This window comes from Pseudoliparis swirei, chromosome 6 (assembly GCF_029220125.1).
Source record: "Pseudoliparis swirei isolate HS2019 ecotype Mariana Trench chromosome 6, NWPU_hadal_v1, whole genome shotgun sequence".
NCBI classification, from domain to species: Eukaryota; Metazoa; Chordata; class Actinopteri; order Perciformes; family Liparidae; genus Pseudoliparis; species Pseudoliparis swirei.
In genome coordinates this window covers 2953912-2981857 of record NC_079393.1, presented here as the reverse complement: position 1 = coordinate 2981857, position 27946 = coordinate 2953912, and the positions used below count along the sequence as shown (strand labels likewise).

The following is a 27946-nucleotide window of genomic DNA, read 5'->3' as shown; positions in this document are numbered from 1 at the left end:
CAAGTGGTCCTTTAGAACCAACAAGTGGTCCTTTAGAACCAACAAGTGGTCCTTTAGAACCAACATGTGGTCCTCTAGAACCAACAAGTGGTCCTTTAGAACCAACAGGTGGACCTCTAGAACCAACAAGTGGTCCTTTAGAACCAACAAGTGGACCTCTAGAACCAACAAGTGGTCCTCTAGAACCAACAAGTGGTCCTTTAGAACCAAAAAGTGGTCCTCTAGAACCAACAAGTGGTGCTTTAGAACCAACATGTGGACCTCTAGAACCAACAAGTGGTCCTTTAGAACCAACAAGTGGACCTCTAGAACCAACAAGTGGTCCTCTAGAACCAACAGGTGGACATCTAGAACCAACAAGTGGTCCTCTAGAACCAACAAGTGGTCTTTTAGAACCAACATGTGGACCTCTAGAACCAACATGTGGACCTCTAGAACCAACATGTGGACCTCTAGAACCAACAAATGGTCCTTTAGAACCAACATGTGGACCTCTAGAACCAACATGTGGACATCTAGAACCAACAAGTGGTCCTCTAGAACCAACAAGTGGACCTCTAGAACCAACAAGTGGACATCTAGAACCAACAGGTGGACCTCTAGAACCAACAAGTGGTCCTTTAGAACCAACAAGTGGTCCTCTAGAACCAACAAGTGGTCCTTTAGAACCAACAAGTGGACCTCTAGAACCAACAGGTGGACCTCTGGTCCTCTAGAGACCTCAGTGTAGTCCTGGTCCTCTAGAGACCTCAGTGTAGTCCTGGTCCTATAGAGACCTCAGTGTAGTCCTGGTCCTCTAGAGACCTCAGTGTAGTCCTGGTCCTCTATAGACCTCAGTGTAGTCCTGGTCCTCTAGAGACCTCAGTGTAGTCCTGGTCCTCTAGAGACCTCAGTGTAGTCCTGGTCCTCTATAGACCTCAGTGTAGTCCTGGTCCTCTATAGACATCAGTCTAGTCCTGGTCCTCTAGAGACCTCAGTGTAGTCCTGGTCCTCTATAGACCTCAGTGTAGTCCTGGTCCTCTATAGACCTCAGTGTAGTCCTGGTCCTCTATAGACCTCAGTGTAGTCCTGGTCCTCTGTAGATCTCAGTGTAGTCCTGGTCCTCTAGAGACCTCAGTGTAGTCCTGGTCCTCTGTAGACCTCAGTGTAGTCCTGGTCCTCTAGAGACCTCAGTGTAGTCCTGATCCTCTATAGACCTCAGTGTAGTCCTGGTCCTCTATAGACCTCAGTGTAGTCCTGGTCCTCTATAGACCTCAGTGTAGTCCTGGTCCTCTGTAGATCTCAGTGTAGTCCTGGTCCTCTATAGACCTCAGTGTAGTCCTGGTCCTCTGTAGACCTCAGTGTAGTCCTGGTCCTCTATAGACCTCAGTGTAGTCCTGGTCCTCTATAGACCCTCAGTGTAGTCATGGTCCTCTATAGACCTCAGTGTAGTCCTGGTCCTCTATAGACCTGAGTGTAGTCCTGGTCCTCTAGAGACCTCAGTGTAGTCCTGGTCCTCTATAGACCTCAGTGTAGTCCTGGTCCTCTATAGACCTGAGTGTAGTCCTGGTCCTCTAGAGACCTCAGTGTAGTCCTGGTCCTCTATAGACCTCAGTGTAGTCCTGGTCCTCTATAGACCTCAGTGTAGTCCTGGTCCTCTATAGACCTCAGTGTAGTCCTGGTCCTCTATAGACCTCCATCAGTAAACAGACCACCAGAGAGAAGAGGGTCTGGTTCTTCTTGATGCTCATCATCGGAACCACCTGGTCGGACCTCTTCCTCCTCATCCTCCTACTCCTCCTACTCCTCCTCTTCCTCCTCCGAGGGTTCAGCCTCTGGGGAGCAAACATGTAAAAACAGAGGATTTTAATTCATGTCTTTGGTCCAGATGGTGCCGCTGGAGGTCACAGGGGTCACTCCTCCTGTGAGTGTTTAGGCTCCGCCCCTTTGAGATAAAGGTATTTACATGATGAGCTGCAGCAGGTAATTACTTTGAGCCGCGGAGGAAATGAACACTTCCTGTTGGACCAGGCAGGAACAACATCAGTTAACCTGAGGAGGAGGAGGAGGAGGAGGAGGAGGTTCACTTTCATGAGCTCCAGAGGAGAAGCATGGAGGTCAAGACCTGACGTCTCCTCTGACCTCATGGAGACAACATTATGAATATTGATCGTCTCTGATCAATATCAGTGTTTATGTTCACACATCAGAGGTTTGACACCCAGGGGGCCGTCTCCTCACCTCCTTGCCTCACCTCCTCCTCTCCTCATGTCTCACCTCCTCGCCTCCTTGTCCCCTCACCTCGTCTCCTTAACTCTTTTTCACCTTACCTCGTCTCCTCACCTCCTAGTCCCATAACCTCCTCGTCTCCTCCCCTCCTTGTCTCACATCCTTGCCTCCTCAACTCGTCTCAACTCCTTGTCTCATCACCTTCTCACCTACTTGTCTCACCTCGTCTCCTTACTTTCACATCTCCCCACCTCGTCTCCTCTTCACATCACCTCCTCGTACCTCCTCATCCCCTTACCTCGTCTCCTCACCTCCTCGTCTCATCACCTACCTTGTCTCCTCACCCGTCTCCTCACCTCGTCTCCTCAACTACCTTGTCTTCTGACATCCTCGTTTCCTCACCCCGTCTCCTCACCCTTCTCAACTCCTCGTCTCCACACCTCCTCGTCTCATCACCTACCTTGTCTTCTGACATCCTCGTTTCCTCACCTTGTCTCCTCACCCCGTTTCCTCACCTCGTCTCAACTCCTCGTCTCATCACCTACCTTGTCTCCTCACATCCTCGTTTCCTCACCTCGTCTCCTCACCTCCTCACTCTGTAGGCTTCACTGAGGAGGCTCAACTGAAAACACACCTTATTGATTAGGAGTGTTTATTGATGTGTTGTGACGTTCATCCAGCCCAGCAGCGCCCCCTTCAGGCAGAGCTGTGCATCACATCCGTCTGAGGCATTAACAACATTAACTTATACCATTATTCATCCTTCTTTCATGAGTGTATCTTAAAGGGGAAAGAGGCAACGGTCACTAATGATAATAATAATAATGATTATGATAATAATAATGTGTGGCCTTTAGGCAGTCAAAGAATAATTATTATACCAATAAAATACGACTCAAAGCAGCTTTCAGATCATTATTATTTATTTAAAATACATGAAACTTTGACAAACTAAAGATCTTTCGGTTTCACTGACAACATGATTCCGTTTTTTCCGTGGACAAAGAAAAGCTTGTATAAACTATTTATCCATCAGACGCGAGACGGGGTGGAACCTGAGAGATCTTTAAAGTCCCCGTGGCGTCCATCACGACTTTCATTCAGTGTTCATGATCAGAGCTCCGGTGGGCGGAGCCTCCGGTGGGCGGAGCCTGCTCGTCAGTCGTCGGGCTCGATGACGCACTGCTCCACGATCTCCCTCAGGTTGGGGTTCTCCATGGCGGCCGCCACGCGCTCCTTATCGTTGATCTGCTTGTTGACTGGAGACAACGACGTGATGAGGAGAGGAATGTGTGACGTGCGTCACCATCTTTACTAATCATTCATTTTAACATTAAACTTACTATCTTCTTCAGTCGAATGAGTTCCTTCTGAAATGTAGATTTCCAACTGAGAAGAGAAATAAAAACATTGATAAACAGCAGAAGTTATTGATCGAGTTGGAACAGGGACTCCAGGTCTTTGAAGGTCACCGTGAGCCCTTTAGATTAAAGAGGGAATAAAGGGGCGTGTCTTTAATCTTAAACTCGTCAATCATTGGCAGACTGACTTCCTGTTTAGCTCTCCGTCATGTTATATTATAAATATTCATAATCTTTCTTGTAACTTGTATAAACTGAAAATAAAATCGGTTGTCTTCTCTGCATTTAGCTTAATTTTGGGTTCAGGGTCTTGCTCAGATGCACTAGGCCCGGGGGTCGGACCTGCTGACCTCTGACCCCCGTGGCCTCGTGTTGAGCATCTTCCTGACAGACAGGTGGATCAATAACACGACGTAGACCGACTCAAGGAGCTCACCTTGTGCTTGAAGGGCAGGCAGCGCTGCAGCTTCACCTGTAAGCAGAGGCCTGAGACAAAGAGAGGGACCAGTCAGTCCAGTGGGAGGTCAAAGGTCACGTACAGGGGCTTCCTGCCGACTCACCGATCAGCGTGGCCAGAGAGCAGTGAGGCACGGTGGGGGAGAACTTGATGATGATGAGGTACTCTTCCTCCTCGAGCTGCCGGACCTCCACACAGTTCTCCGTTACCACGTCCAGCTCCTCCAGGGTGTTAGGCTTCTCCGGGTCCCGGATGGACCGGATCACGTCTGGAGGGGGAACCGGAGGTCAGTCACGAAGACGAGGAAGTCCTTTCACTACAATCTCACCAAATGTATTCATGAACTACTTATTTTAATCTGGTTCCAGTACTATTATGATCTGAATACTACAATAAATCAACTGTATGAAATAGATCTCATATTATCTCCGTTTCGTATTAAAATAGATTAAAACAGTCTCTCCGCTCACCGTAGACTTCTAACGCCTTCTCCTCCATCTTTGTAGTCCTCTGTGGTCCTTCTGTAGTCCTCGGGGCATTCCGACTCTCTCTCAGCCCAGAACAGCGTCACAGCTCGGGGGCAGCTAGCGACACGAGACCGAACACCGGCTCCTTCTGGGAGGAAATGTCATAACGGCCAACGAGACCTCCCGCTGTGACTTTTACACGAGAAGCGCGCGAGCGGTTAGCCGCGCACAGCTATCACGAGAGCGCTATCTAAACCGGAAGTAAGTTTAACGGACACCGGAAGTAGACTTTGTATTTACTTTCCCAGTCAGGCTGCTTTTTGCCTCGGAGTGTTAATGTTTTTATTTGTTTGGAATTCTTTCTTCAACAAATGCAGATGTATGATTTCATGAATTGTCAATAAGAATCATTATATACTTTGTATTAATTATGCATTTTGGTTAGTAGTTCATTATATTTTTAATATGTATTATGCATTTCCTTATTAAATTCTATTTTTGTGTATATACATATTACATTGTTCTTTTTTCTTATTCATTTGTTCTATTATGTGTATATATTTCATATTATTTAATTTAATTTGTATATACATTGTGCACTTTCCTAATTCTATTGTATTTTGTTATATATATTGTGCATTTTATATATTGTATTGCTTACTAGAAATTGCGAGATTAATAAAGTAACATATATACGTATATATGCATATATATGTACATATATATAAATACTATGTGTTGTTTAATAACTTTGAGGATCACAGTTCTGATGAATAAAGATAGATGATAAATATATAGGACAACTGGAGTATTTATTGTTTTGAACAGGCATCGACACGTCTACCGCCAACGTTGGATGTCTCTTGTCCCCGCGAGGGGTCCTCAGCAGCTCAACCGCAGCATTTTATATTCTGTATTCATTATTTAACATCCACATGTACAATATCGTAAAATTGAGTTTTTTATTACAGCCTTTCATATACATTTAAATATATTTGTAAGAAGCACAAACAAATAGGTATTTGGTTTGTAAACTTACTTAGAAATCAAGAATGTGAAAATGATATTTACATTTATGATACACGCCCAGTCCTCACATTCATAAGTCATAGTTAAATAATCTAAATTTAACATGTTCTTAAAATGTGAAATGTTTAGAAAAATCAGAAAAGAGAATATACCGTTGGACTTAACGGAAAAACACATTTTGCGACCATTTACATCCGGGTTCTTCGACGTCACGTGGGTCCCGTGTAAGGCCTTATGCGACAGAAGCCTCGCGCTCGAGAAAATTAAAGTTTCTCGGATCCGTTCTAACATTGGGGCCCCTTCACAATGTTTTTAATAGTAACATTTATGCACTATAAAACTACCCCATAGTATATTGAGGACTCATTTAAGTTAGCATTTTAAAAAAAATTGACGCCCAGTGTAGCGCAAGAGCCATTTTAAAATGGCCGCGGTCCCACCACGTGGTGAGCCGTTGTTCGCTCGCACCGTTATCTTTCAATACCACCCTTGAAAAATGCAATATAAAACGAATCGGAGAACATTTAAATGGAATTGTTAACATGGTTTATTTCAGGAATGAACAAAAAAACTCAATGGTACATGTTTTCAAGATATTCGAGCTACAAAAACAGAATTACAAAAAAACGAAGCTCAGCAATCACGCGGACATCTTTGTTTGAGGAGTGCGCGTGTTTGAGAGACGCAGCCGGGCCAAGATGCACCGGGATGGTGTTTCCTCGTTGCCGTCGTAGCTTTCCCGGTAACCGCTGCGTCTGGTCCTAGTTTTCGTCATATTGCCTTGCATATGAACCGCCTCGGTCGAAGTTACGGCCTCCTCCGCCGCCGCTGCCACCGGAGCTCCATCCGCCGCCGTAGCTCTGGTTTCCACCGCCGCCATAGCCCCCTCGGCCGCCGCCGCCGCTGTAGCCACCGTCTCGGCTGCCGCCATAGCCGCCGCCGCCGCCTCCGTAGCCGCCACCACCGCCTCCGTAGCCACCGCCGCCTCCGTAGCCGCCGCTACCACCACCGTAGCCGCCGCCGCCGCGTCCTCCACCTCCTCCTCCTCCTCGGCCGCCGCGACCTCCTTTTCCCGCCTCGTTCACGCGGATCTGGCGGTTGTCCAGGTCCTTCCCGTCCATGGCGTCCTTCGCGTCTTTCGCGTCCTCCGGGTTCACGTATGTGACGAAGCCGAAGCCGCGAGATCTGCTCGTTTCTCTGTCCATGATGACTACACAATTTTCGATGGCGCCATATTTCTCGAAGGCCGACCTGAGCATATCATTGTCGGTGTCGAAGCTCAGACCGCCGACGAACAGTTTCCCCTCGTCCGACATGTTGCTGCGTGACTTGACGAACGGGAGTCCAAACGAATCTGAGCGAGTAGCGGATTTACAAAGAGCTCTATGTTCCCTCGTTGCGACGTAGGAACCTTCTCACTTCCGTTTCCTGTCTGTTCAGGGGAAAGCAATCGATGAACGATCAGTGGCAGAACATCGATAGAGTAAAGCATATATTGATTTGTTTTATAGCTAGCCAAGAGCTCGGATGAATAACATGATATAGACCCCGACTAGAGGGCAGACAGCTCACCTTGTGTTTAAAGGACAAACACCGTAGAGATTCACCTGTAAGCGGAGAGGAGGAACCAGTCCAGAGAAAAGGCGCCGCACACTGATGAGGAGTTAACCCGGGGGTTGAGTCACAGTCCAGGGGATGTGAAGCTCTCTCTTCAGCGGGAGGTTCAAAGGTTAAATATAGCGCTGCAACCGGAAGTCTCGTACATTTAATTTTCTTTTTTAAAGTATTTTTTTATAGCTGTGCGTCAGTCACATTAATATTTAATTGAAGCCCCTTCATGAAACATTAATAGGCAGCAAATACACGTTTAAATGTCTTTTTAAACAATGTATTTCTAAGCAGACGTCATATCGTCTCTTATGAAAACATATTTCATATTAATAGAGCTTATTACAATAAGTCTCATTATCTACGTAGTCATGTATGTTTATAAATCACTTATTAAACACATATTGACATTAAAGTGCATCGTCTTTGTAAACGGCTGAGCGTTAAGGTGTGGCTGCCTTCATCCACCGCCAGGGGGCAGCAGAGGGCTTCCTGTTCCACATGGTCTGTCTTCTTCGGGTCTTCGTCTCCGGACGGAAAGACTCCTTTACATTCAATCACTACATGTTTGTCCAGTAAATATATTTGTGTTGGTGAAGTTATTGATCTTTATTTGAACGGTTTTCAGTATCTGGATCTGAACGGCAGCAGAAAAGACGAGTTTCTAAAGTGTGTCTCTCTTTACTCATCTTGTATGTACCTCGTGGTACTTATTACAGGTACTTGGTGTGACCACCAGGGGTCTGGGTCCTGTTTGCTCTGACTTGTGTCTTTCAGGCTGATGAGCCACACCTGAGTCTGAAGCTGCTCTATCAGACCACACCTGGGGATGGAGGTCGCTCCCTGATTGGCTGGCTGCTCTCCACTGCAGCTCATGTGTGTTGTTTGTTTAAGCTAGTTTTATTCTTTAAATAAATATCGATCAATGATTTGTAACTCGTCTGGTCTCTCAGCCGTGTCTCTGAGCCGGGTTGTAACACTTTACTTACATATCTATACTTCATGTACACTTCGTATTCCACTGAACTGTTTCTACTTTTGACTGCATCGAGCGCACACGACTTTCACCCAGGAGACCTCCGTCCAGGTCCCGGTTCTCCTACCAACAATGTTCAGGGTGAGATGTACATTATTGTGTATTGTAGTACATTATTGTACATTGTTGTACATTGTTGTGTATTGTGGTACATTATTGTACATTGTTGTGTATTGTGGTACATTATTGTACATTGTTGTACATTGTGGTATATTGTTGTACATTGTGGTATATTGTTGGATTGTGTGGTACATTGTTGTACATTGTTATACATTGTGGTACATTGTTGTACATTAATGTGTATTGTGGTACATTGTGGTACAATGTTGGGTAGTGTGGTACACTGTTGTACATTGTTGTACATAGTGGTACATTGTTGTACATTGTGGTATATTGTTGTACATTGTGGTATATTGTGGTACATTGTTGGACAATGTTGGATAGTGTGGTATATTGTGGTACATTGTTGTACATTGTTGTACAATGTTGGATAGTGTGGTATATTGTTGTACATTGTGATACATTGTTGTACATAGTGGTACATTGTTGTACATAGTGGTACATTGTTGTACATTGTGGTATATTGTTGTACATTGTGATACATTGTTGTACATTGTGGTATATTGTTGTACATTGTTGTACATTGTGGTACATTGTTGTACATTGTTGTACAATGTTGGATAGTGTGGTATATTGTTGTACATTGTGATATATTGTTGTACATTGTTGTACATTGCTGTACATTGCTGTGCATTGTGGTACATTGTTATACATTGTGGTACGCCCGAGTCCGTCGGTCGGAAGTCACTAAAATTAATGTGGAATCGGTGTGTGCTTATGCCAAGACGTTGTCGGACACCGTAATTTTCTCTGGCCCTCTCCCAAATTTGCAGACAGACGAATTGTATAGCCGAATGTCGTCTTTCAACCGCTGGCTGTCGAGGTGGTGCCCAGCGAATAATGTGGGCTACGTAGACAACTGGAAGACTTTCTGGGGAAAGCCTGATCTGATGAGGAGAGACGGCATTCATCCCACGTTGGACGGAGCGCGTCTCATTTCTGCGAATATGACCAAGTTGATCACCGGACTTAATCCATGACAACCCAGGGTTCAGATCAGGAACCGGGAGCAGAGTTGTAGTTTAACACCCTTCTCTGCTCTTCCATTGGAGCAGTTACCCACCCATGACTCTAGAGTAGAGACTGTGTCTGTCCCACGGCCACTTCAATTAAATAAATCAAAAGTAAGCAGAAGAGGAGTCGTAAACAATAACCTTATACAAGTTAACACCATTATTTCAGCAGTGCAACAAAACAGGTCTATTAAATGTGGTCTCCTAAATATTAGATCTCTGTCATCTAAAGCTGTGTTACTAAATGATTTAATATCAGATAATCACATTGATTTATGTTGTCTAACTAAAACCTGGCTGAGCCATGAAGAATATGTCTGCCTGAATGAATCGACTCCTCCAAGTCATATTAATACTCACATTCCTCGAGGCACCGGTCGAGGAGGTGGAGTAGCAGCCATCTTTGAATCGAGCCTATTAATTAATCCTCAACCAAAATTACACTACACCTCATTTGAAAGCCTTGTTCTTAGTCTTTCACATCCAACCTGGAAAACACTACAGCCAATTCTATTTGTGATTCTGTACTGGCCACCAGGTCCATATTCAGAATTTATATCAAGTTTGGTTCTTAAAACTGATAAAGTTATTATTGTAGGAGATTTTAATATCCATGTGGATGTTGATAATGATTGCCTTAGTGCTGCATTCATCTCATTGTTGGACTCGATTGGCTTCTGCCAGAGAGTACAGAAACCCACTCACAGCTTTGGCCACACGCTTGATCTTGTTCTTACTTATGGCGTTGACATTGAGCATTTGAACGTCTTCCCACAGAATCCTCTTGTCAGACCACAACCTCATAACTTTTGAATTTATACTACCGGAGTGTACTCCGTTAGTCAAAAGTTTCTACACCAGATGTCTAACTGACAGTGCTGTAGCTAAATTTAAAGAAGCGATTCCTTCTGCATTTGATTCAATACCACGTCTCAATATAACAGAGGACTCCTGGTCTAACTTTAGTCTGTCCCAGATTGTTCATCTTGTTGACAGTGCCACAGGCTCACTGAGAATGACACTGGACTCGATAGCCCCTCTGAAGAAGAAGACAGTGAGGAAGAGGAGGTTTGCTCCCTGGTATAACCCTCAGACCCGCAAACTGAAGCAAACGTCACGAAAGCTTGAAAGCATATGGCGTTCAACTAATCTGGAAGAATCCCGCTTAGTTTGGCGAGATAGTCTTAAAACTTATAAGAAGGCCCTCCGTAATGCCAGAGCAGCCTATTACTCATCAGTAATAGAAAAATAAGAACAACCCCAGGTTTCTCTTCAGCACTGTAGCCAGGCTGACAGAGAGTCACAGCTCTGTGGAGCCGAGCATTCCTATAAACCTTAGTGGTAATGACTTTATGAACTTCTTTAATGAAAAGATTTTAACTATTAGGGACAAGATTAATATTCTCTTGCCCTTAACCAGTGCCAATCTGTCCTCAAGTGGAATGGCCTTGGAAACCGCTGTATGCCCTGGTGTATATTGAGATGGCTTTTCTCCCATCAACCGTGACCAATTATCGTCAACGGTTTCTACTTCGAACACCTCTACCTGTCTCTTGGACCCCATCCCGACGAGGCTGCTTAAAGATGTTTTGCCTTTAATTGGCAGCTCTCTATTAGATATTATCAATGTGTCTCTGCTAACAGGCCACGTACCACACTCCTTCAAAGTGGCTGTTATTAAACCTCTCCTGAAGAAGCCCACTCTGGATCCAGAGGTGTTGGCTAACTACAGACCGATCTCTAACCTCCCCTTCCTCTCCAAGATCCTTGAGAAAGTGGTCGCAAATCAGTTGTGTGACTTTCTACATCATAATAGTTTATTTGAGGAGTTTCAGTCAGGATTTAGAAAACACCACAGCACCGAGACAGCACTGGTGAAAATTACAAATGACCTCTTAATGGCAGCAGATAAAGGACTCATCTCTGTACTGGTCTTGTTAGACCTTAGTGCTGCATTCGACACCATTGACCATGACATCCTGTTACAGAGACTGGAGCAGTCGATTGGCATTTCAGGCACGGCACTAAGTTGGTTTAAATCCTATTTTTCAGATCGATCTCAGTTTGTATTTGTAAACGATGACGCCTCGATAACCACCAACGTTAATCACGGAGTTCCACAAGGTTCTGTGCTTGGACCAATTTTATTTACCTTATACATGCTTCCTTTGGGCAATATTATCAGGAAACACTCCATAAACTTTCATTGTTATGCAGATGATACTCAACTATATCTATCGATAAAACCAGAGGAGAGCAACCAACTCGGTAAAATTCAAGCATGTCTTAAAGACATAAAAACATGGATGACCTGCAACTTCTTGATGTTAAACTCAGACAAAACCGAAGTAATTTTAATCGGCCCTGAGCACCTCAGAGATCGATTATCTGGTGATGTGGTTTCTATAGACGGCATTGCCCTGGCATCCAACACCACTGTAAAGAATCTTGGCGTTATCTTTGATCGGGACTTGTCCTTTTACTCCCACGTAAAGCAAATCTCAAGGACTGCATTCTGTCATCTACGTAATATTTCAAAAATCAGGCACATCTTGTCTCAAAAAGATGCAGAAAAATTGGTTCACGCGTTCGTTACTTCGAGACTGGATTACTGCAACTCCTTATTATCAGGCTGCTCTAATAAATCTCTTAGGTCCCTCCAGTTGATCCAGAATGCTGCAGCTCGTGTTCTCACTAAAACTAAGAAAAGAGATCACATCACTCCTGCACTAGCTGCTCTGCACTGGCTCCCAGTAAAATCAAGAATCACTTTTAAAATTCTTCTCTTAACCTACAAAGCCTTGATTGGTGATGCACCATCATATCTTAAGGAGCTTGTAGTACCATATTGCCCCACTAGAGAGCTGCGCTCACTAAATGCGGAACTACTTGTAGTTCCTAGAGTCTTACAAAGTAGAATGGGAGCCAGAGCCTTTAGTTATTAAGCTCCTCTTCTATGGAACCAGCTTCCAATTTCAGTCCGGGAGGCAGACACAGTCACCTCGTTTAAGAGTAGACTTAAGACCTTCCTCTTTGACAGAGCTTATAGTTAGGGCTGAATCAGGTTCACCTGGTCCAGCCCCTTGATATGCTGCTATAGGCTTATAGCTGCCGGGGGACGTTTTAGGATACACTGAGCACCTATCTCCTCTTTTTTCTCTCCTTAGGGATGAATTTTCATCTCTCCATCACACGTTACTAACTCTGCTTTCTCCCCGGAGTCCTTTTGACTTCACGTCTCATGGGGTCATCGGACCCTATGAGACGGCATAGATCCTATCTGCTGATGGATCATCGAGGTCTGGGTCGTGGAATTCCTGCCCCTGTCATGTTGAGACTCCGCCCACTGTTGAGACTCCGCCCACTCCTCCTCTCTACCGCCATCTGCCTGATGGATCGTGGAGGTCTCCATCGTGGAATATGCCTACTATGAACTATTCATACACTCTGTCACATTCATTGAATGTATTTAAACTCTAAATCTGTCCTTCTGTACACATTACATCTATTGCATCTGTCCATCCTGGAGAGGGATCCTCCTCTGTGCTCTCCTGCAGGTTTCTTCCCTTTTTTTCCCCCTGAAGGGTTATTTGGGAGTTTTTCCTGGTCCGATGTGAGGTTTTGGGGCAGGGATGTCTATGTGTACAGATTGTAAAGCACTCCGAGACAAATTTGTAATTTGTGAAATTGGGTTATACAAATAAACTGAATTGAATTGGTACATTGTGGTACATTGTGGTACATTGTTGTACATTGTTATACATTGTGGTACATTGTTGCACATTGTGGTACATTGCTGTGCATTGTGGTACATTATGGTACATTGTTATACATTGTGGTACATTGTGGTACATTGTGGTACATTGCTGTACATTGTGGTACATCGCTGTACATTGAGGTACATTGTGGTACATTGCTGTACATTGTGGTACATTGTGGTACATCGCTGTACATTGTGGTACATTGCTGTACATTGTGGTACATTGTGGTACATTGCTGTGCATTGTGGTACATTGCTGTACATTGAGGTACATTGCTGTACATTGTGGTACATTGCTGTAAATTGAGGTACATTGTGGTACATTGCTGTACATTGTGATACATTGTGGTACATTGCTGTACATTGTGGTACATTGTGGTACATTGCTGTACATTGAGGTGCATTGCTGTACATTGTGGTACATTGCTGTTCATTGTGGTACATCGCTGTACATTGTGGTACATTGCTATACATTGTGGTACATTGCTGTACATTGTGGTACATTGTGGTACATTGCTATACATTGTGGTACATTGCTGTACATTGTGGTACATTGCTATACATTGTGGTACATTGCTGTACATTGTGGTACATTGCGGTACATTGCTGTACATTGTGGTACATTGCTATACATTGTGGTACATTGCTGTACATTGTGGTACATTGCTGTACATTGTGGTACATTGCTGTACATTGTGGTACATTGCTGTTCATTGTGGTACATTGTGGTACATTGCTGTACATTGCTGTACATTGTGGTACATTGCTGTTCATTGTGGTACATTGTGGTACATTGCTGTACATTGTGGTACATTGCTGTACATTGTGGTACATTGCTGTACATTGTGGTACATTGCTGTACATTGTGGTACATTGCTGTACATTGTGGTACATTGCTGTACATTGTGGTACATTGCTGTACATTGCTGTACATTGTGGTACATTGCTGTACATTGTGGTACATTGCTGTACATTGTGGTACATTGCTGTTCATTGTGGTACATTGTGGTACATTGCTATACATTGTGGTACATTGCTGTACATTGTGGTACATTGCTGTACATTGTGGTACATTGCTGTACATTGCTGTACATTGTGGTACATTGCTGTACATTGTGGTACATTGCTGTACATTGCTGTACATTGTGGTACATTGCTGTACATTGCTGTACATTGTGGTACATTGCTGTACATTGTGGTACATTGCTGTACATTGCGGTACATTGTGGTACATTGCTGTACATTGTGGTACATTGCTGTACATTGCTGTACATTGTGGTACATTGCTGTACATTGTGGTAGAGCAGCGATAGTGGTTATTTCTTCTATGGTGGAAGGTATGACTGTTTCCACGGAGATAAAACAGCACAAACGAAGCGAATGAATTTAATGAATGAACTGCAAATAGTTCAACTATCCTGATTACTGTATTATTGGTCTGTAAATATTCCTTGTTTTATTTTTGTATTCTTTATTTTTTTAATATACAGTACATCCGGAAAGTATTCACAGCGCTTCACTTTTTCCACATTTTGTTATGTTACAGCCTTATTCCAAAATGGATTAAATTCATTATCTTCCTCAACATTCTACACACAACAACCCATCATGACAAAGTGAAAACTGTTTTTTGCAAATCTGTTAAAAATAAAGAACGAAAACATAACATGTACATAAGTATTCACAGCCTTTGCCATGACACTCAAAATGTAGCTCAGGTGCATCCTGTTTCCACTGATCATCCTTGAGATGTTTGATTGGAGTCCACCTGTGCTAAATTCAGTTGATATATATACATTTGTATATATATATATATGTATAGATATAGATAGAGATATGTGTATATACAAATGTATATATACATATATTTGTTTATATATACATACATATACAGTGGGTACGGAAAGTATTCAGACCCCTTTAAAATGTTCACTCTGTTTCATTGCAGCTATTTGCTAAAATCAAAATAGTTCATTTAATTTCTCTTTAATGTCGCTCAGCTCCATCTTGACAAAAAAACAGAACCGTAGAAATGTTTGCAAATTTATTAAAAAAGAAAAAGTGAAATCTCACATGGTCCTGAGTATTCAGAGCCTTTGCTGTGACGCTCATATTGAACTCAAATGCTGTCCATGTCTTCTGATCCTCCTAGAGATGGGTCTACTCCTTCATTGGAGTCCAGCTGTGTTTAAATAAACTAATTGGACTGATTCAGAACGGCACACACACAACCCGGAGACCCCTGTGGCTGAGCTCCAGAGATCCAGTAGGGAGATGGAGAAACTTCCACAAACTCTCACTGCAGCTCCACCAGTCGGGGCTTCAAGCCTCTCCTCAGTGAGACGTATGAAAGCCTCAGAGTTTGCCAAAAAACACATGAAGGACTCCCAGACTATAGAAATAAGATTCTCTGGTCTGATGAGACGAAGATTAAACTTGTCGGTGTTAATTCTAAGCGGTATGGAGGACACCAGGCACTGCTCATCACCTCCCAATACAAGCCAACAGTGAAACATGGTGGTGCAGCATCATGCTATGGGGGGTTCTTCAGCTGCAGGGACAGGACGACCGGTTGACATTGAAGGAAATATGAATGCTGCCACGTGCAGAGATATCCTGGAAGAAAAGCTCTTCCAGAGTGCTCTGGGCCTCAATAAGACAATCACCCTAAGCACACAGCTAAAATAACAAAGGAGTGTCTTGGGAACAACTCTGAGCATTCTTGACTGGCCCAGCCAGAGCCCGAAACCCAGTGGAGCATCTCTGGAGAGACCTGAACATGGCGGTGCGTCAACGTTCACCTTCCAACCTGACGGAACTGGAGAGGATCTGCATGAAGAACGGCAGGATCCCCAAATCCAGGGGCGAACAACGTGTTGCATCCCAAGAAGACTCCCGGCTGGACAGGCTCCACCTCAATCCTGAGCAAAGGCTCTGAATACTCAGGACCATGTGACATTTCACGTTTTCTTTTTTAATAAATGTGCAAAAATTTCTACATTGGTTTTTTTCTGTCAATATGGAGCTGAGTGACATTAATGAGAAATAAAATGAACTTTTTGGATTTTAGCAAATAGCTGCAATGAAACACATGTGACCATTTTAAAGGGGTCTGAATACTTTCCGTACCCACTGTATATGTATATACACATGTATATATATACATAGATTTATACACATTTATGTACGTATCACTACCTACATACGTATATATACACAAACATATACACACACAACTAATTAATCTGTAAGGATATAGTTCTATAGCCGAGACCTGACATCAGATATAATATATAAAAGATAATTCTATATCAGGGATGTATTAACGGATACGCTGTGGATCCCTCTGGTCCACGTCTCCTTATGGCTGCTGCCATCTGCAGAGGCTTTCAATTAATTGTAAGTATTACAATATACTGATAGCCGGTAGTGAAGTTTGTCGAATTTAGGAGAAAAACCGACAAAGAACATTACGGAAAAGTTTACTTCCGGGTTAAGTCGACGTCATGCGGGTCCCGTGAAAGCGTCGCGCACATCAAAATATCTCGAATATTAGCTTAAAAAACACAGAAGCCGCTGATGTTGTTTTAATATGTATTATAGTAAACATTATTTTGATGCAAAATAAAAAAAACAAGCCACTCTGATATACAAGAATAAAAAAATGGCAGCGGTAGTGACCACGTGGGGAACGGTTACTAGCACCGTAACAACTTTAATAAAACCACCGTTGAGGAATACAATATAAACGAAGCAAAGAGTCCTTAACTGGAATTAGTAACGTGGTTTATTTGAGGAATGAACAAAAAAATACTCATGGATACATTTTTTCTTAAGATGCTCGAGCTACAAAAACAGAATTACAAAAAACGAAGCTCAGCAAGCACGCGGACATCTTTGTTAGGAGGGCGCGTGTTTGAGAGCCGGGCCGAAGTGAGGACGTCGCACCGGGGCGGTGTGTACTCGCTGCTGTCGTAGCTTTCCCGGTCGGGCGAGCTGTGGATGGAGTAGCCGCTGGTCCGCTAGTAGTTCCCGTCAGATTGGCCTCCGTATCTATCGGTATTCCGGTTGCCGCCGGAGCTCCATCCGCCGCCGCCGCCACTGTAGCCCGTGTTGCCGCCGCCGCCGTAGCCCCCTCGGCCGCCGCCGCCGCCATAGCCTCGCCCGCCGCCGCCTCCGTAGCCGCCGCCGCCTCCGTAGCCGCCACTGCCGCCACTACCGTAGCCGCCGCCGCCTCGGCCTCCGCTATAGCCGCCGCCGCCTCCGCCTCGGCCGCCGCCGCGACCTCCTTTTCCCGCCTCGTTCACGCGGATTTGGCGCCGGTCCAGGTCCTTCCCGTCCATGCCGTCCTTCGCCTCCTTGGCGTCCTCCGGATTCACGTAAGTCACGAAGCCGAAGCCGCGAGATCTGCCGGTTTCTCTGTCCATGATGACTACACAGTTTTCGATGGCGCCATATTTACCGAAGGCCTCGGCCAGCGAATCATCGGTGGTGTCGGAGCTCAGTCCGCCGACGAACAGTTTCCCCTCGTCCGACATGTTGCTGCGTGACTTAACGAACGGGAGTCCAAAGGAATCTGAGCGAGTAACGGTTTTACAAAGAGCTCTATGTTCCCTCGTTGCGACTGAGGAACCTTCTCACTTCCGTTTCCTGCCGGTTCAGGGGAAAGCAATCGATGAACGATCAGTGTCAGAACATCGATAGAGTAACGGATACATTCAATAACATGATATAGACCCCGACTAGAGGGCAGACAGCTCACCTTGTGTTCAACGCACAAACCCCGCGGAGCTTCACCTGTCAGCAGAGAGGAGGAACCAGTCCGGAGAAGCGGCGCCGCACACTGATGAGGAGTTAACCCGGGGGATGAGTCACAGTCCAAGGGAGGTGATTTATTCAGTTAAATACGGAGCGGCAGGGATGACGTGTTTCGGTCGTCCAACCGGAAGTCACCGTCTCTGTTTTCCTCCTCTTCCAGGAGGAGACTTTGGGCTGGTCTGAGATCAGTGTCCTCACCAGGGGGCGTGGCCATAAACCCGCATCTCTTCATCTCATCCTCACTGTTAAACCAACGGCATCGAGTATTTAAACACATTGTGTGATATTTATACACGGTGTGTGGTATTTATACACGGTGTGTAGTATTTATACACTTTGTGTGGTATTTATACACGGTGTGTTGTATTTATAAACCGTGTGTATAGTATTTATACACGTTATGTGGTATTTATACACATTGTGTAGTATTTATACCCGGCGTGTAGTATTTATACACTTTGTGTGGAATTTATACACAGTGTGGTATTTATACATGGAGTGTGGTATTTATACACATTGTGTGGTATTAATACATGGAGTGTGGTATTTATACTGTGTTCTGTGTCCTGTTCGGAATGCGTTTGTCTTATTATTATTTGCGTCCGTATGTTTTTTAAATTCTGACCTTATAAAATTAGAACCGACAATCAGGTCCATAGATATTCTGACATCGACACCATTATAAATATATATATATATCTTTATATGTTCTCATGTCGTCTCTTCTCCACCTCAATGGATTTTAAATGAAACCATCCCGATGTGCTTTAAGCGCTTTCCTCTTTAATTTGAGGGTCTTTATCCCATCAGGTGAACACTGTAGGAGTCACAACACATTTTATACGAGCCCCTCCTTTTTAAGGGATCAGAAGTAATCGGACAAACTCACATAATCATCAATATAATTGTCAATTTTAATACTTGGTTGCAAATCCTTTGCTGTCGATGACATGAAGTCTGGAACCAGAGACGTCTCCACACCTGGTTTCCTCCCTGGTGACGCTCTGAGGCCTCGGCGGCCCTCGTCTTCACCTCCTCATGCTTCTTGGGGCATTTACCTGTGGCTCAATTTCAATATTTGTTCCCCAAAGTCTCTGGATGTTGTTGTTCGGCCATGGAGCTCAACTCATGTTGCAAAAGCACAAAATCAGATAGTTGAGTTTTAAGGGTTTTTACTGAACATAAAGAACATAAATCAAGTACACATATTAATAATGAAAAAGAAACTTTGTCATCGTGTTCATCCGACTCGTGGGCAGCTCGCCAACTTCATCTAATACAACATATTTGTATCCTCACCTGTACAAAAGGTCACATAAAAACAGTTCATTCAAAACACACAAAAATGTTAATAGCAGAAACCAAAAGCGCTGAGATAGTCAGGGAAACACATGTAATATAACAAAATGGAGGTCTAACATTTACACAAAATATACTCAGCACATTGCACACTCCACAACACAAAATTAACTTAAAAGTAATCGAGGTACTCGCCCTGCACTCACCGCTGCCCCCAATCGAAAGAGGAAGTGACCTCCCTTGACCCGGATATTTATTAGGACTCGGGTCCTGGATTGGCCAATTAAAAGACGTTCCTCCCTGAACCAATCAGCGGGTTACATTTGAATGAAAAAGCTCTCTGGTACGATACTAAAGACCTGGACAACTGTGCTGGACGACAGAAGAATTATTTCCCTGGTGAAGAGAAACCCTTCTCAACTCTCTCCAGGAGGAGGTCTGAGTCAAAGTCAACCATCAAGAGAAGACTTCACCTGAGGAGTCACCACAAGATGGGAACCATTGGTGAGCCTCAACAACAGGAAGACCAGATGTTGCCCAAGAAAACATCTGAAAGAGGTTTTCAGTTGTGGAACAACATCCTCTGGACGGATGAGACAAAGAACAACTGGTCCCAGAATGATGGGAAGAGAAGAGTCTGGAGAAGAGGAGGAGCTGCTCCTCATCCAGAGCACAGCACCTCCTCAGTGCAGCCTGGTGGAGGGAGTGTGATGGCGTGGGCTTGTATGGAGCTGGGTCCCTTGTATCTATCGATGATGTCACCGCTGGCAGAAGCAGGAGGGTGAATTCTGAAGTGTTTGGGGACGTATGATCTGCTCATATTCAGCCTAATGCTCCAGAACTCACTGGGCGGAGCTTCACAGAGCAGACGGACCGGGACCCGAAGCAGACTCCAAACAACCAGAGCTTTTGAAGGCAAAGAAGTGTCATGTTCTGCGATGGCCAAGTCAGTCACATGACCTGAATCCACTGGAGCTGCATTTCACCTGAAGAGCAAACTGAAGGGAACATCCACCAAGAAGCATGAGGTGAAGACGGGGGCCGCCGAGGCCTCAGAGCGTCACCAGGGAGGAAACCAGGTGTGGAGACGTCTCTGGTTCCAGACTTCATGTCGACAGCAAAGGATTTGCAGCAAGTAATAAAATGGATAATTATATTGATGATTATGTTAGTTTGTCCGATTACTTCTGATCCCTTAAAAAGGAGGGGCTCGTATAAAATGTGTTGTGACTCCTAGCGTTCACCTGATGGGATAAAGACCCTCAAATTAAAGAGGAAAGCTCTTAAAGCATATATATATTTATAATGGTGTCGATGTCAGAATATTTATGGACCTGGATCAAAAGCTCCATCTCTTCATCTTCCATACTGAATGTGTCTCTCCGTGTAGGAGCATCCTCAGGGACACAACGACTCGTTATGGACAGAAACACACCATCCAGCTGGGGAGAGGGTCATCAATCCCAGCATGCTTTGCAAGTTCGGGACTCAGTCGCGTCCATCAGGGGCGTGTTGGTAGGGATGAAATACAGGCAGATCCAAACCATTGGAGGACTAGTCATTCCCTCTGGTCCCCACTAAGGGACCCTACTAAGTGACCTCGCTAAGTGTCCCTACTAAGGGACCCTACTAAGTGACCCCGCTAAGTGTCCCTGCTGTGTCTTCACTAAGTTTCCTCACCAAGTGTCCCTGCTATATGTCCTCTCTAAGTGACCATACCAAGTGTCCCCGATCAGTGTCCTCGGCGTCTCCCCTCAGCGTGTTTAAATGCATTCTTTAACTAAACATCCACAACCGCAGAACAAGATGTACAGAAAAAAAAGCTTTGAATAAAAAAGGACACTCAAGACACAAACTGGTTGTATTACTAAATATATCAGAATCAGAATCTTAAGCATGCATCATGTCCTCATGTCCTTTTTGTGATAGAGTTTTCATATACATTTCAAACTATTTGGAAAAAAAGGTGGCAAAGATAATCAACACAATTATGATATACACCCTTTCCTCACATTTACTGTCATAGCTAAATAATCCAAATGTAACATGTGCATAAAATAATGTGAAATATGTGTACAAAACATCCCTAATAAAATACAAACTGAAACTAAGCCCAAAAGGACGAGGCTTTGATTTCTATATTTCTTTTGATGCTCTGCAGGGTAACACGAATGTAAAGGAAACCTCTCTAATCTAATTTAGGATTTAATATACACTGTATACACTTCGCATGAATGTAATATGCCCTGCTATTTTATTGTATATATTGTAAACATGCGTGCTGCTGCTACAAAGACATTTCCCCCTGGAGATAAAGTACAAATAAATAAAAAAAAATTGTGGGGAAATTAACACTATTCTCCAATAAAAGAGCAGTTCCTCCAATATGTGATGACATAAGGCCTTGAGACTACTTCCCACTGGAAAAGAATACTCCTCCAGGAGTCAACAATAGGAACCACAGAATCAGACCTGAGATCAGCTGTTATTACAGAAGCATCTTCAACGTCAGATTAATTCCTCATGAGGTTGTTTATCACCTTCAGGTTCATCAGCTGACACGATATGAACAGTCTCTTCATTTCAGAAGCTTTCATTGGATTGTAAAGTATGCTCATAATCCAAAACGACGGGGAGCTCGACTGTGTCAAAGGGTTTGTAAACAAAGACAAAGGATTACAAAATATCCTCAGAGACGCGTCAGCCTCACGAGCGGGTAGTGAAGTTTACTCGAGCTGATCTGGAGTCTGTAGAAACAAAAACCGGACAAAGAATGTGACGGAAAAGCGACCGAGATGTTTACTTCCGGGTTCACTGACATCACGCGGGTCCTGTGAAAGGCTTTATGCGAGACGAAGGCCTCGCGCACGAGAAGATTAACCAGGTCATCTAGAATCCAAACACACAGGAGCCGCTCATGTTGGTTTTAATAGGAACATTTATTTCTCATAAAACCCCCCAAAAGTATACTGAGGACGAATAAAGTGGGGAAAAAAGAGAAAAGAGCCCATCGGATAATATAAAAGTATAACATACAATTTGTAAAATGGCCGCGGAGACCACGTGCGGAGCCGTTGTTCGCTCTTACATAACGATGTTAATAAAAACCACCTTCGATGAATACAATATATAAACAAAGCAGAGAGTCCTTAACTGGAATTGTTAACATGGTTTATTCGAGGAATGAACAAAAAAAACTGATGGATACATTTTTAAAGAAGCTCGAGCTACAAAAACAGAATTACAAAAAAAACGAAGCTCAGCAACCACGCGGCCATCTTTGTTTGAGGAGTGCGCGTGTTTGAGAGACGTAGCCGGGCCAAAGTGAGGACGTCGCGCCGGGGCGGTGTTTACTCGTTGCTGTAGTAAGCCTGGCTGGAGTAGCCGCCGCTGCCGCCACGGCTACTGCCGCGTCTGCTACTCTGGTACTGGTTACCGTCAGATTGGTCGGCACCGCCACCGAAGCTTCGGCGGCCGCCGCTGCCGCCACCACCACCACCACCACCGTAGCCGCGATCGTCGCCGCTGTAGCTCCGTTCGCCTCCGCCGTAGCGCCGGCCGCCGAAGCTCCTTTCGCCGCCGCCGTAGTTTCGGTCTCCGCCGCCGCCGCCGCCGCCGCCGCTGCTGCCGTAGCTTCGGTCGCTGCTGCCATAGCTTCGGTCGTTTCCGCCGCCATAGCTTCGGTCGCTGCTGAAGGTTCGCTCACCGCCGTAGGTTCTCGGGCCGCCGCCGCCCCGTCCGCTGCCTCTGCCCCTTCCCGCCGCGTCGACGCGGATTTGGCGGCCGTCCAGTTCGGTTTCGTGCATGCCGTCCTTCGCGTCCTTCGCGTCCTCCGGGTTCTCGTATGTCACGAAGCCGAAGCCGCGAGATCTTTCCGTTTCTCTGTCCTTGATCACGACGCAATTTTCGATGGCGCCATATTTATCGAAGGCCAACCTGAGCGCATCGCTATCGGTGTCGAAGCTCAGACCGCCGACGAACAGTTTCCCCTCGTCCGACATGTTGCTGCGTGACTTTACCAACGGGAGTCGAAAAGAATCTGAGCGATCGGCGGATTTACAAAGAGATCTATGTTCTGTCGTTGAGACGTAGGAACCTTCTCACTTCCGTTTCCTGAGTTCAGGGGAAAGCAATCGATGAACGATCGAACTGTGACTCAGTGGTCGAACATAGTTAGCAAAAATATATATTGATCCGTTTAATAACTAACCAAGACCTCGGATCAATAACACGATCTAGACCCCGAATAGAGGAGCTCACCTTGTGTTTAACACGGCTGAGCTTCACCTGCACACACAGATAGGAGAACCAGGTCGGAGGTTTAATCAATTCACAGAAAAACCGACTCGCACTGCGTTTCCGTGTTAAACGGCGGGAAATTTGCGAAATGTTTATTGTTAAATTTTCCTAATAAAATAAAAGACGTTTTGGAGAAAATGTGTGCCATTGTGTTTATGTATAACATAAACAAATCTCAAGTTCACCAAACGTCTGGTATTGTTTGACCGACAATTCCAAAACCTAAAATACATGAAGTTTAATCTTCTGATTATTATAATAGAATATATTGACAAAAGGGTGTTTATTTGTTTCCATATGCTAACCCTAACGGTCACCGGAAATATACTTTTTATTTACTTTCCCAGTCAGGCTGCTTTTTGCTTCGGAGTGTTGATGTTTTTATTTGCTTGGAATTCTTTATTCAACAAATACAGATGTATGATTTCATGAATTGTCAATAACAATCATTATATTCTTTGTATTTATTATGCATTTTGGTTATTAGCTCATTATATTTCTTATATATATTTTGTCTATTTGTATATTGTGAATTCTTCTTTTTTTTTTTTTTTTTTTAATTATATTGTACATTTTTCCTATTCTATTTGTGTATACGTTATGCATTTTTGTTATATATATTTTTCTTTACGACTAATTTATCATTTATTATCTATATGTTAAAATGCTGCTGTAACAAGAAAAAGGCCCCCTTGAGATATTAATAAAATAGTTGTATATCAAATAAATACATTTATATGAATAGATATATAAATAAATACATGTACATATAAAATGATAAAAACAGGACATATTACTTTTCTTAGAAAGTCTAATAGCAGTTGGCAGGAATGTTCTCCTGTGTCTGGAATGTTCTCCTGCGTCTGGAATGTTCTCCTGTATCTGGAATGTTCTCCTGCGTCTGGCATGTTCTCCTGTGTCTGGAATGTTCTCCTGCATCTGGAATGTTCTCCTGTGTCTGGAATGTTCTCCTGTATCTGGAATGTTCTCCTGCATCTGGAATGTTCTCCTGTGTCTGGAATGTTCTCCTGTGTCTGGAATGTTCTCCTGTATCTGGAATGTTTTCCTGTGTCTGGAATGTTATCCTGTATCTGGAATGTTCTCCTGTGTCTGGAATGTTCTCCTGCGTCTGGAATGTTCTCCTGTATCTGGAATGTTCTGCTGCATCTGGAATGTTCTCCTGCGTCTGGAATGTTCTCCTGTGTCTGGAATGTGGTGCAAGATTTGCCGCTCACATCCACATCTAGCAGACAAAACAGGATCTTCCTTTACTGAAGCGGCTCGGAGTAAAAATGTCGGAGGTGCATATCATTCACGTGAACGGGGCGCACGGATCATGCAAGTAACCCAGATGCTTAACTCCAACATCAACAAGACCACAGAGACACTTGACCCAAAGCAAGCTGTTGACCTGTGGATGAAGACAGCTAATCGGAGAATCAACCGAGGACGAGGAGGTGCATCTGCAGCATCTTCATCATCTACCATGCAGGAAGCTGAAGCAGAGGACAGAGGGGGCGACACTGAGGAGGACAGAGAGGAAGACTGCAGGTATGAAGACCACGCTACATATGGAGTGAGTACCAAACACCACCTCCCGGTACTCACCTGAGTAACTCACTGAGAAAGTTATGTGCACCCCTGGCTATAGGGGGACGTTTAGGATGCACTGAGTACCTATCTCCTCTTTTCTCCCTCCTTGTGGATGAATTTTCATCTCTCCATCACACATTACTAACTGCTTTCTCCCCGGAGTCCTTTTGATTTCACGCCTCATAGGGTCATCGGACCCTATGAGGCGGCATAGATCCTATCTGCTGATGGATCATCGAGGTCTGGGTCGTGGAATATGCCGACTACCAACTATTCATACACTCTGTCAGATTCATTGATTGTGTTGTTCTTGTGTTTTAATTTGTGTGTAATGATTCCTTCTGGTCACATGACATCTATTACACCTGTCCATCCTGGAGAGGGATCCTCCTCTGTTGCTCTCCTGAAGGGTTCTTACCTTTTTTCCCCATGAAGGTTTATCTGGGAGTTTTTCCTGATCCGATGTGAGGTCAAAGGTCAGGGATGTCTATGTGTACAGATTGTAAAGCACTCTGAGACAAATTTCTCATTTGTGAAAATGGGCTTTACAAATAAAATGAGTTGAATTGAATGTTCTCCTGTATTTGTCCTTGTGACAGTCTGGTAGAGAATGTGCTCCTCTGTCCGTGCAGCAGGTAATACGGGTTCTCCAATAAGGACAATAGTTTCTCCACCTATGTCTGTAAGAACCACAGTTCCACAGCTGACATCATTAAATATATATAATATGATATGACAACTGGAGTGGTTTGTAAAGGATGTATTTATTCTTTTCAACAGGCATCAACACGTCTACCATCTCTTGTCCTCAGTATCTCAACCGCTGACTTATATATTATTCCTTATTTGACATGCACATGTACAATATCGTAAATTGTCCACCCAAAAAAACAAAACATCAAAAGGCAGTCAAACTAACAATCACACAAACTCTGATTGTATAACTATTATGACTCATATATGAGCAACACATTACAGAACAGCCTTTCAGAGTGTTCTTATACAGTCCAGACTATTTGTCCAAAATACAAACAAATAGGAATTTGGCTTGTAAACGTGCACTTAAGAGAGCGAGTCAACAATATGAACCAGATAACCAGACCTGAGATCAGCTGTTATTACAGAAGCATCTTCACTGTCAGATTACAATCTTCATACGGTCATTTATCACCTTCAGGTTCATAAACTGACTCGATATGAACAGTCTCTTCATTTCAGAAGCTTTCATTGGATTGTAAAGTATGCTCATAATCCAAACCGATGGGGAGCTCAACCGTGTCAACGGCTTTGTAAACAAAGAAAAAATATTATAAAAATATCCTCAGAGACGCGTCAACCTCACGAGCGGGTCGTGAGGTTTACTTGAGCTGATCTAGAAACAAAAAACGGACAAAGAACGTGACGGAGATGTTTACTTCCGGGTTCACCGACGTCACTCGGGTCCTGTGAAAGGCCGTGCGCGAGACAGGGGCCTCGCGCACGAGAACGTGAACCAGGGCATCTCGAGTCCGCGCTCCGAACACACAGGAGCCGCTCATGTTGGCTTTAATAGTCCATGGCTGGTATGAATGATGCATTTAAAAATGGCAGCGGTTGTGACGACGCTCCTGTGTTTTAATAGAAACAACCTTTCAGGAATGCAATATAAACAAATCGAAGAGTTCTTAACTGGAATTGGTAACATGGTTTATTTGAGGAATGAACAAAAAAAAACTCATAGATACATTATTTTTCTCTTTTTCTTAAGATGCTCGAGCTACAAAAAACAGAGTTACAAAAAAACGAAGCTGAGCAACCACGCGGCCATCTTTGTTTGAGGAGTGTGCATGTTTGACTCAGCCTGGCCGAATGAGAACGTCGCGCCGGGGCGGTGTTTACTCGTAACTGTCACGATAGGACGAGCTCCGGTCGTTGTCTCTGTAGCTGGAGTAACCGCCGCTTCCGCCGCTGCGCCCGCCGCTCCGGTACTGGTTGTCACCGTACCCGTCGCTCCTGTCGCTGTCGCGCCGGCCGTATGATCCTCCTCCCCCCCGTGAGCCTCTCGACTCGAAGCCTCTCGACTCGAAGCCTCTCCCGCTGGAGCCCCGACCCCCGAAGCCTCTCCCGCCGCCTCCTCGACCTCCACGACTTCCTTTCCCAGCAACGTCCACGCGGATCTGGCGGTTGTCCAGGTCCTTCCCGTCCATGCCGTCTTTCGCGTCTTTCGCGTCCTCCGGGTTCTCGTATGTCACGAAGCCGAAGCCGCGAGATCTGTCGGTTTCTCTGTCCTTGATGACAACGCAGTTGTCGATGGCTCCATATTTCTCGAAGGCCCCCTTCAGCGACTCATCGGTGGTGTCGAAGCTCAGTCCTCCGATGAACAGTTTCCCCTCGTCCGACATGATGATCAGCGACTCAACGAACGGGAGTTGAAACGAATCTGAGAGTAACGGTTTTTACAAAGAGATCTATGTTCCCTCCTTGCGACTGAGGAACCTTCTCACTTCCGTTTCCTGTGAGCAAAGGGGAAAGCAATCGAGGACCGGTTTATCCGTAACTCAGCGGTCGAACATAGTTAGATAGAGAGAGAGATTTATCCGTACAGCAACTAACAAAGATCTGGGATAATTAACATTATTCACACCCCGACTAGAGGGCAGAAAGTTCACCATTCTTCTTTTTCGTCGTCGTTTTCTTCTTCTTCTTCTTCTTCCTCTTCCTCTTGTGGTTTAACGACGGTTGGCATCCATCTTATTGGCGCATTACTGCCACCTTCTGGTCAGGAGAATGGACCAGACAATAGACTTTCCTCCTAAACAAATAAGAATACAAAAGAAAATACAAAAGTAATGTTCTATTAGAACACTAACAGTACTCTAACATGTTCTATGAGAACACT

The 27946-nt window shown here is 44.4% G+C and overlaps 5 protein-coding genes across 6 annotated transcripts; all 5 read right to left on the bottom strand.

Annotated features, from left to right (window-relative positions):
* Nucleotides 1-3113: 3113 nt before the first annotated feature.
* Nucleotides 3114-4759, bottom strand: ciao2a (cytosolic iron-sulfur assembly component 2A). The gene is made up of 5 exons (XM_056416743.1): nucleotides 4497-4759; nucleotides 4130-4294; nucleotides 4006-4055; nucleotides 3552-3597; nucleotides 3114-3467 (listed from the first exon to the last, which is right to left on the bottom strand). Exons 1-5 carry the CDS (start codon nucleotides 4522-4524, stop codon nucleotides 3367-3369), a joined length of 390 nt encoding a protein of 129 aa, XP_056272718.1. The 5' UTR covers nucleotides 4525-4759; the 3' UTR covers nucleotides 3114-3366.
* Nucleotides 4760-6045: 1286 nt separating this feature from the next.
* Nucleotides 6046-7200, bottom strand: LOC130195281 (uncharacterized). 2 transcript variants are annotated; one of them, XM_056416730.1, is made up of 2 exons: nucleotides 7095-7200; nucleotides 6046-6954 (listed from the first exon to the last, which is right to left on the bottom strand). In XM_056416730.1, the coding sequence occupies exon 2, from the start codon at nucleotides 6836-6838 to the stop codon at nucleotides 6284-6286; it is 555 nt and encodes a 184-aa protein (XP_056272705.1). In that variant the 5' UTR covers nucleotides 6839-6954; nucleotides 7095-7200; the 3' UTR covers nucleotides 6046-6283. The 2 variants fall into 2 exon arrangements, with proteins under 2 accessions (XP_056272705.1, XP_056272706.1); XM_056416731.1 differs by having other exon boundaries at nucleotides 7130-7189.
* A 9628-nt stretch (nucleotides 7201-16828) lies between these two features.
* Nucleotides 16829-17986, bottom strand: LOC130195288 (uncharacterized). The gene is made up of 2 exons (XM_056416740.1): nucleotides 17822-17986; nucleotides 16829-17709 (listed from the first exon to the last, which is right to left on the bottom strand). The coding sequence occupies exon 2, from the start codon at nucleotides 17595-17597 to the stop codon at nucleotides 17082-17084; it is 516 nt and encodes a 171-aa protein (XP_056272715.1). The 5' UTR covers nucleotides 17598-17709; nucleotides 17822-17986; the 3' UTR covers nucleotides 16829-17081.
* A 4110-nt stretch (nucleotides 17987-22096) lies between these two features.
* LOC130195278 (uncharacterized) lies at nucleotides 22097-23408 on the bottom strand. The gene has a single exon (XM_056416725.1). The coding sequence runs from the start codon at nucleotides 23175-23177 to the stop codon at nucleotides 22527-22529; it is 651 nt and encodes a 216-aa protein (XP_056272700.1). The 5' UTR covers nucleotides 23178-23408; the 3' UTR covers nucleotides 22097-22526.
* A 3329-nt stretch (nucleotides 23409-26737) lies between these two features.
* LOC130195289 (cold-inducible RNA-binding protein B-like) lies at nucleotides 26738-27927 on the bottom strand. Its single transcript, XM_056416741.1, has one exon. The coding sequence runs from the start codon at nucleotides 27447-27449 to the stop codon at nucleotides 26943-26945; it is 507 nt and encodes a 168-aa protein (XP_056272716.1). The 5' UTR covers nucleotides 27450-27927; the 3' UTR covers nucleotides 26738-26942.
* Between the last annotated feature and the right edge of the window lie 19 nt (nucleotides 27928-27946).

What these genes read in the sequence shown, in the direction of transcription:
- ciao2a (XM_056416743.1), bottom strand. Translation starts at nt 4,524, where the DNA reads ATGGAGGAGAAGGCGTTAGAAGTCTACG. An exon ending in CTCTCTGGCCACGCTGATCG is followed by an intron (nt 4,056 to 4,129) that starts GTGAGTCGGCAG and finishes TCTTTGTCTCAG; the next exon opens with GCCTCTGCTTACAGGTGAAG. An exon ending in TCATTCGACTGAAGAAGATA is followed by an intron (nt 3,468 to 3,551) that starts GTAAGTTTAATG and finishes CGTTGTCTCCAG; the next exon opens with TCAACAAGCAGATCAACGAT.
- LOC130195278 (XM_056416725.1), bottom strand. Translation starts at nt 23,177, where the DNA reads ATGTCGGACGAGGGGAAACTGTTCGTCGGCGGTCTGAGCTTCGACACC.
- LOC130195281 (XM_056416730.1), bottom strand. Translation starts at nt 6,838, where the DNA reads ATGTCGGACGAGGGGAAACTGTTCGTCGGCGGTCTGAGCTTCGACACC.
- LOC130195289 (XM_056416741.1), bottom strand. Translation starts at nt 27,449, where the DNA reads ATGTCGGACGAGGGGAAACTGTTCATCGGAGGACTGAGCTTCGACACC.
- LOC130195288 (XM_056416740.1), bottom strand. Translation starts at nt 17,597, where the DNA reads ATGTCGGACGAGGGGAAACTGTTCGTCGGCGGACTGAGCTCCGACACC.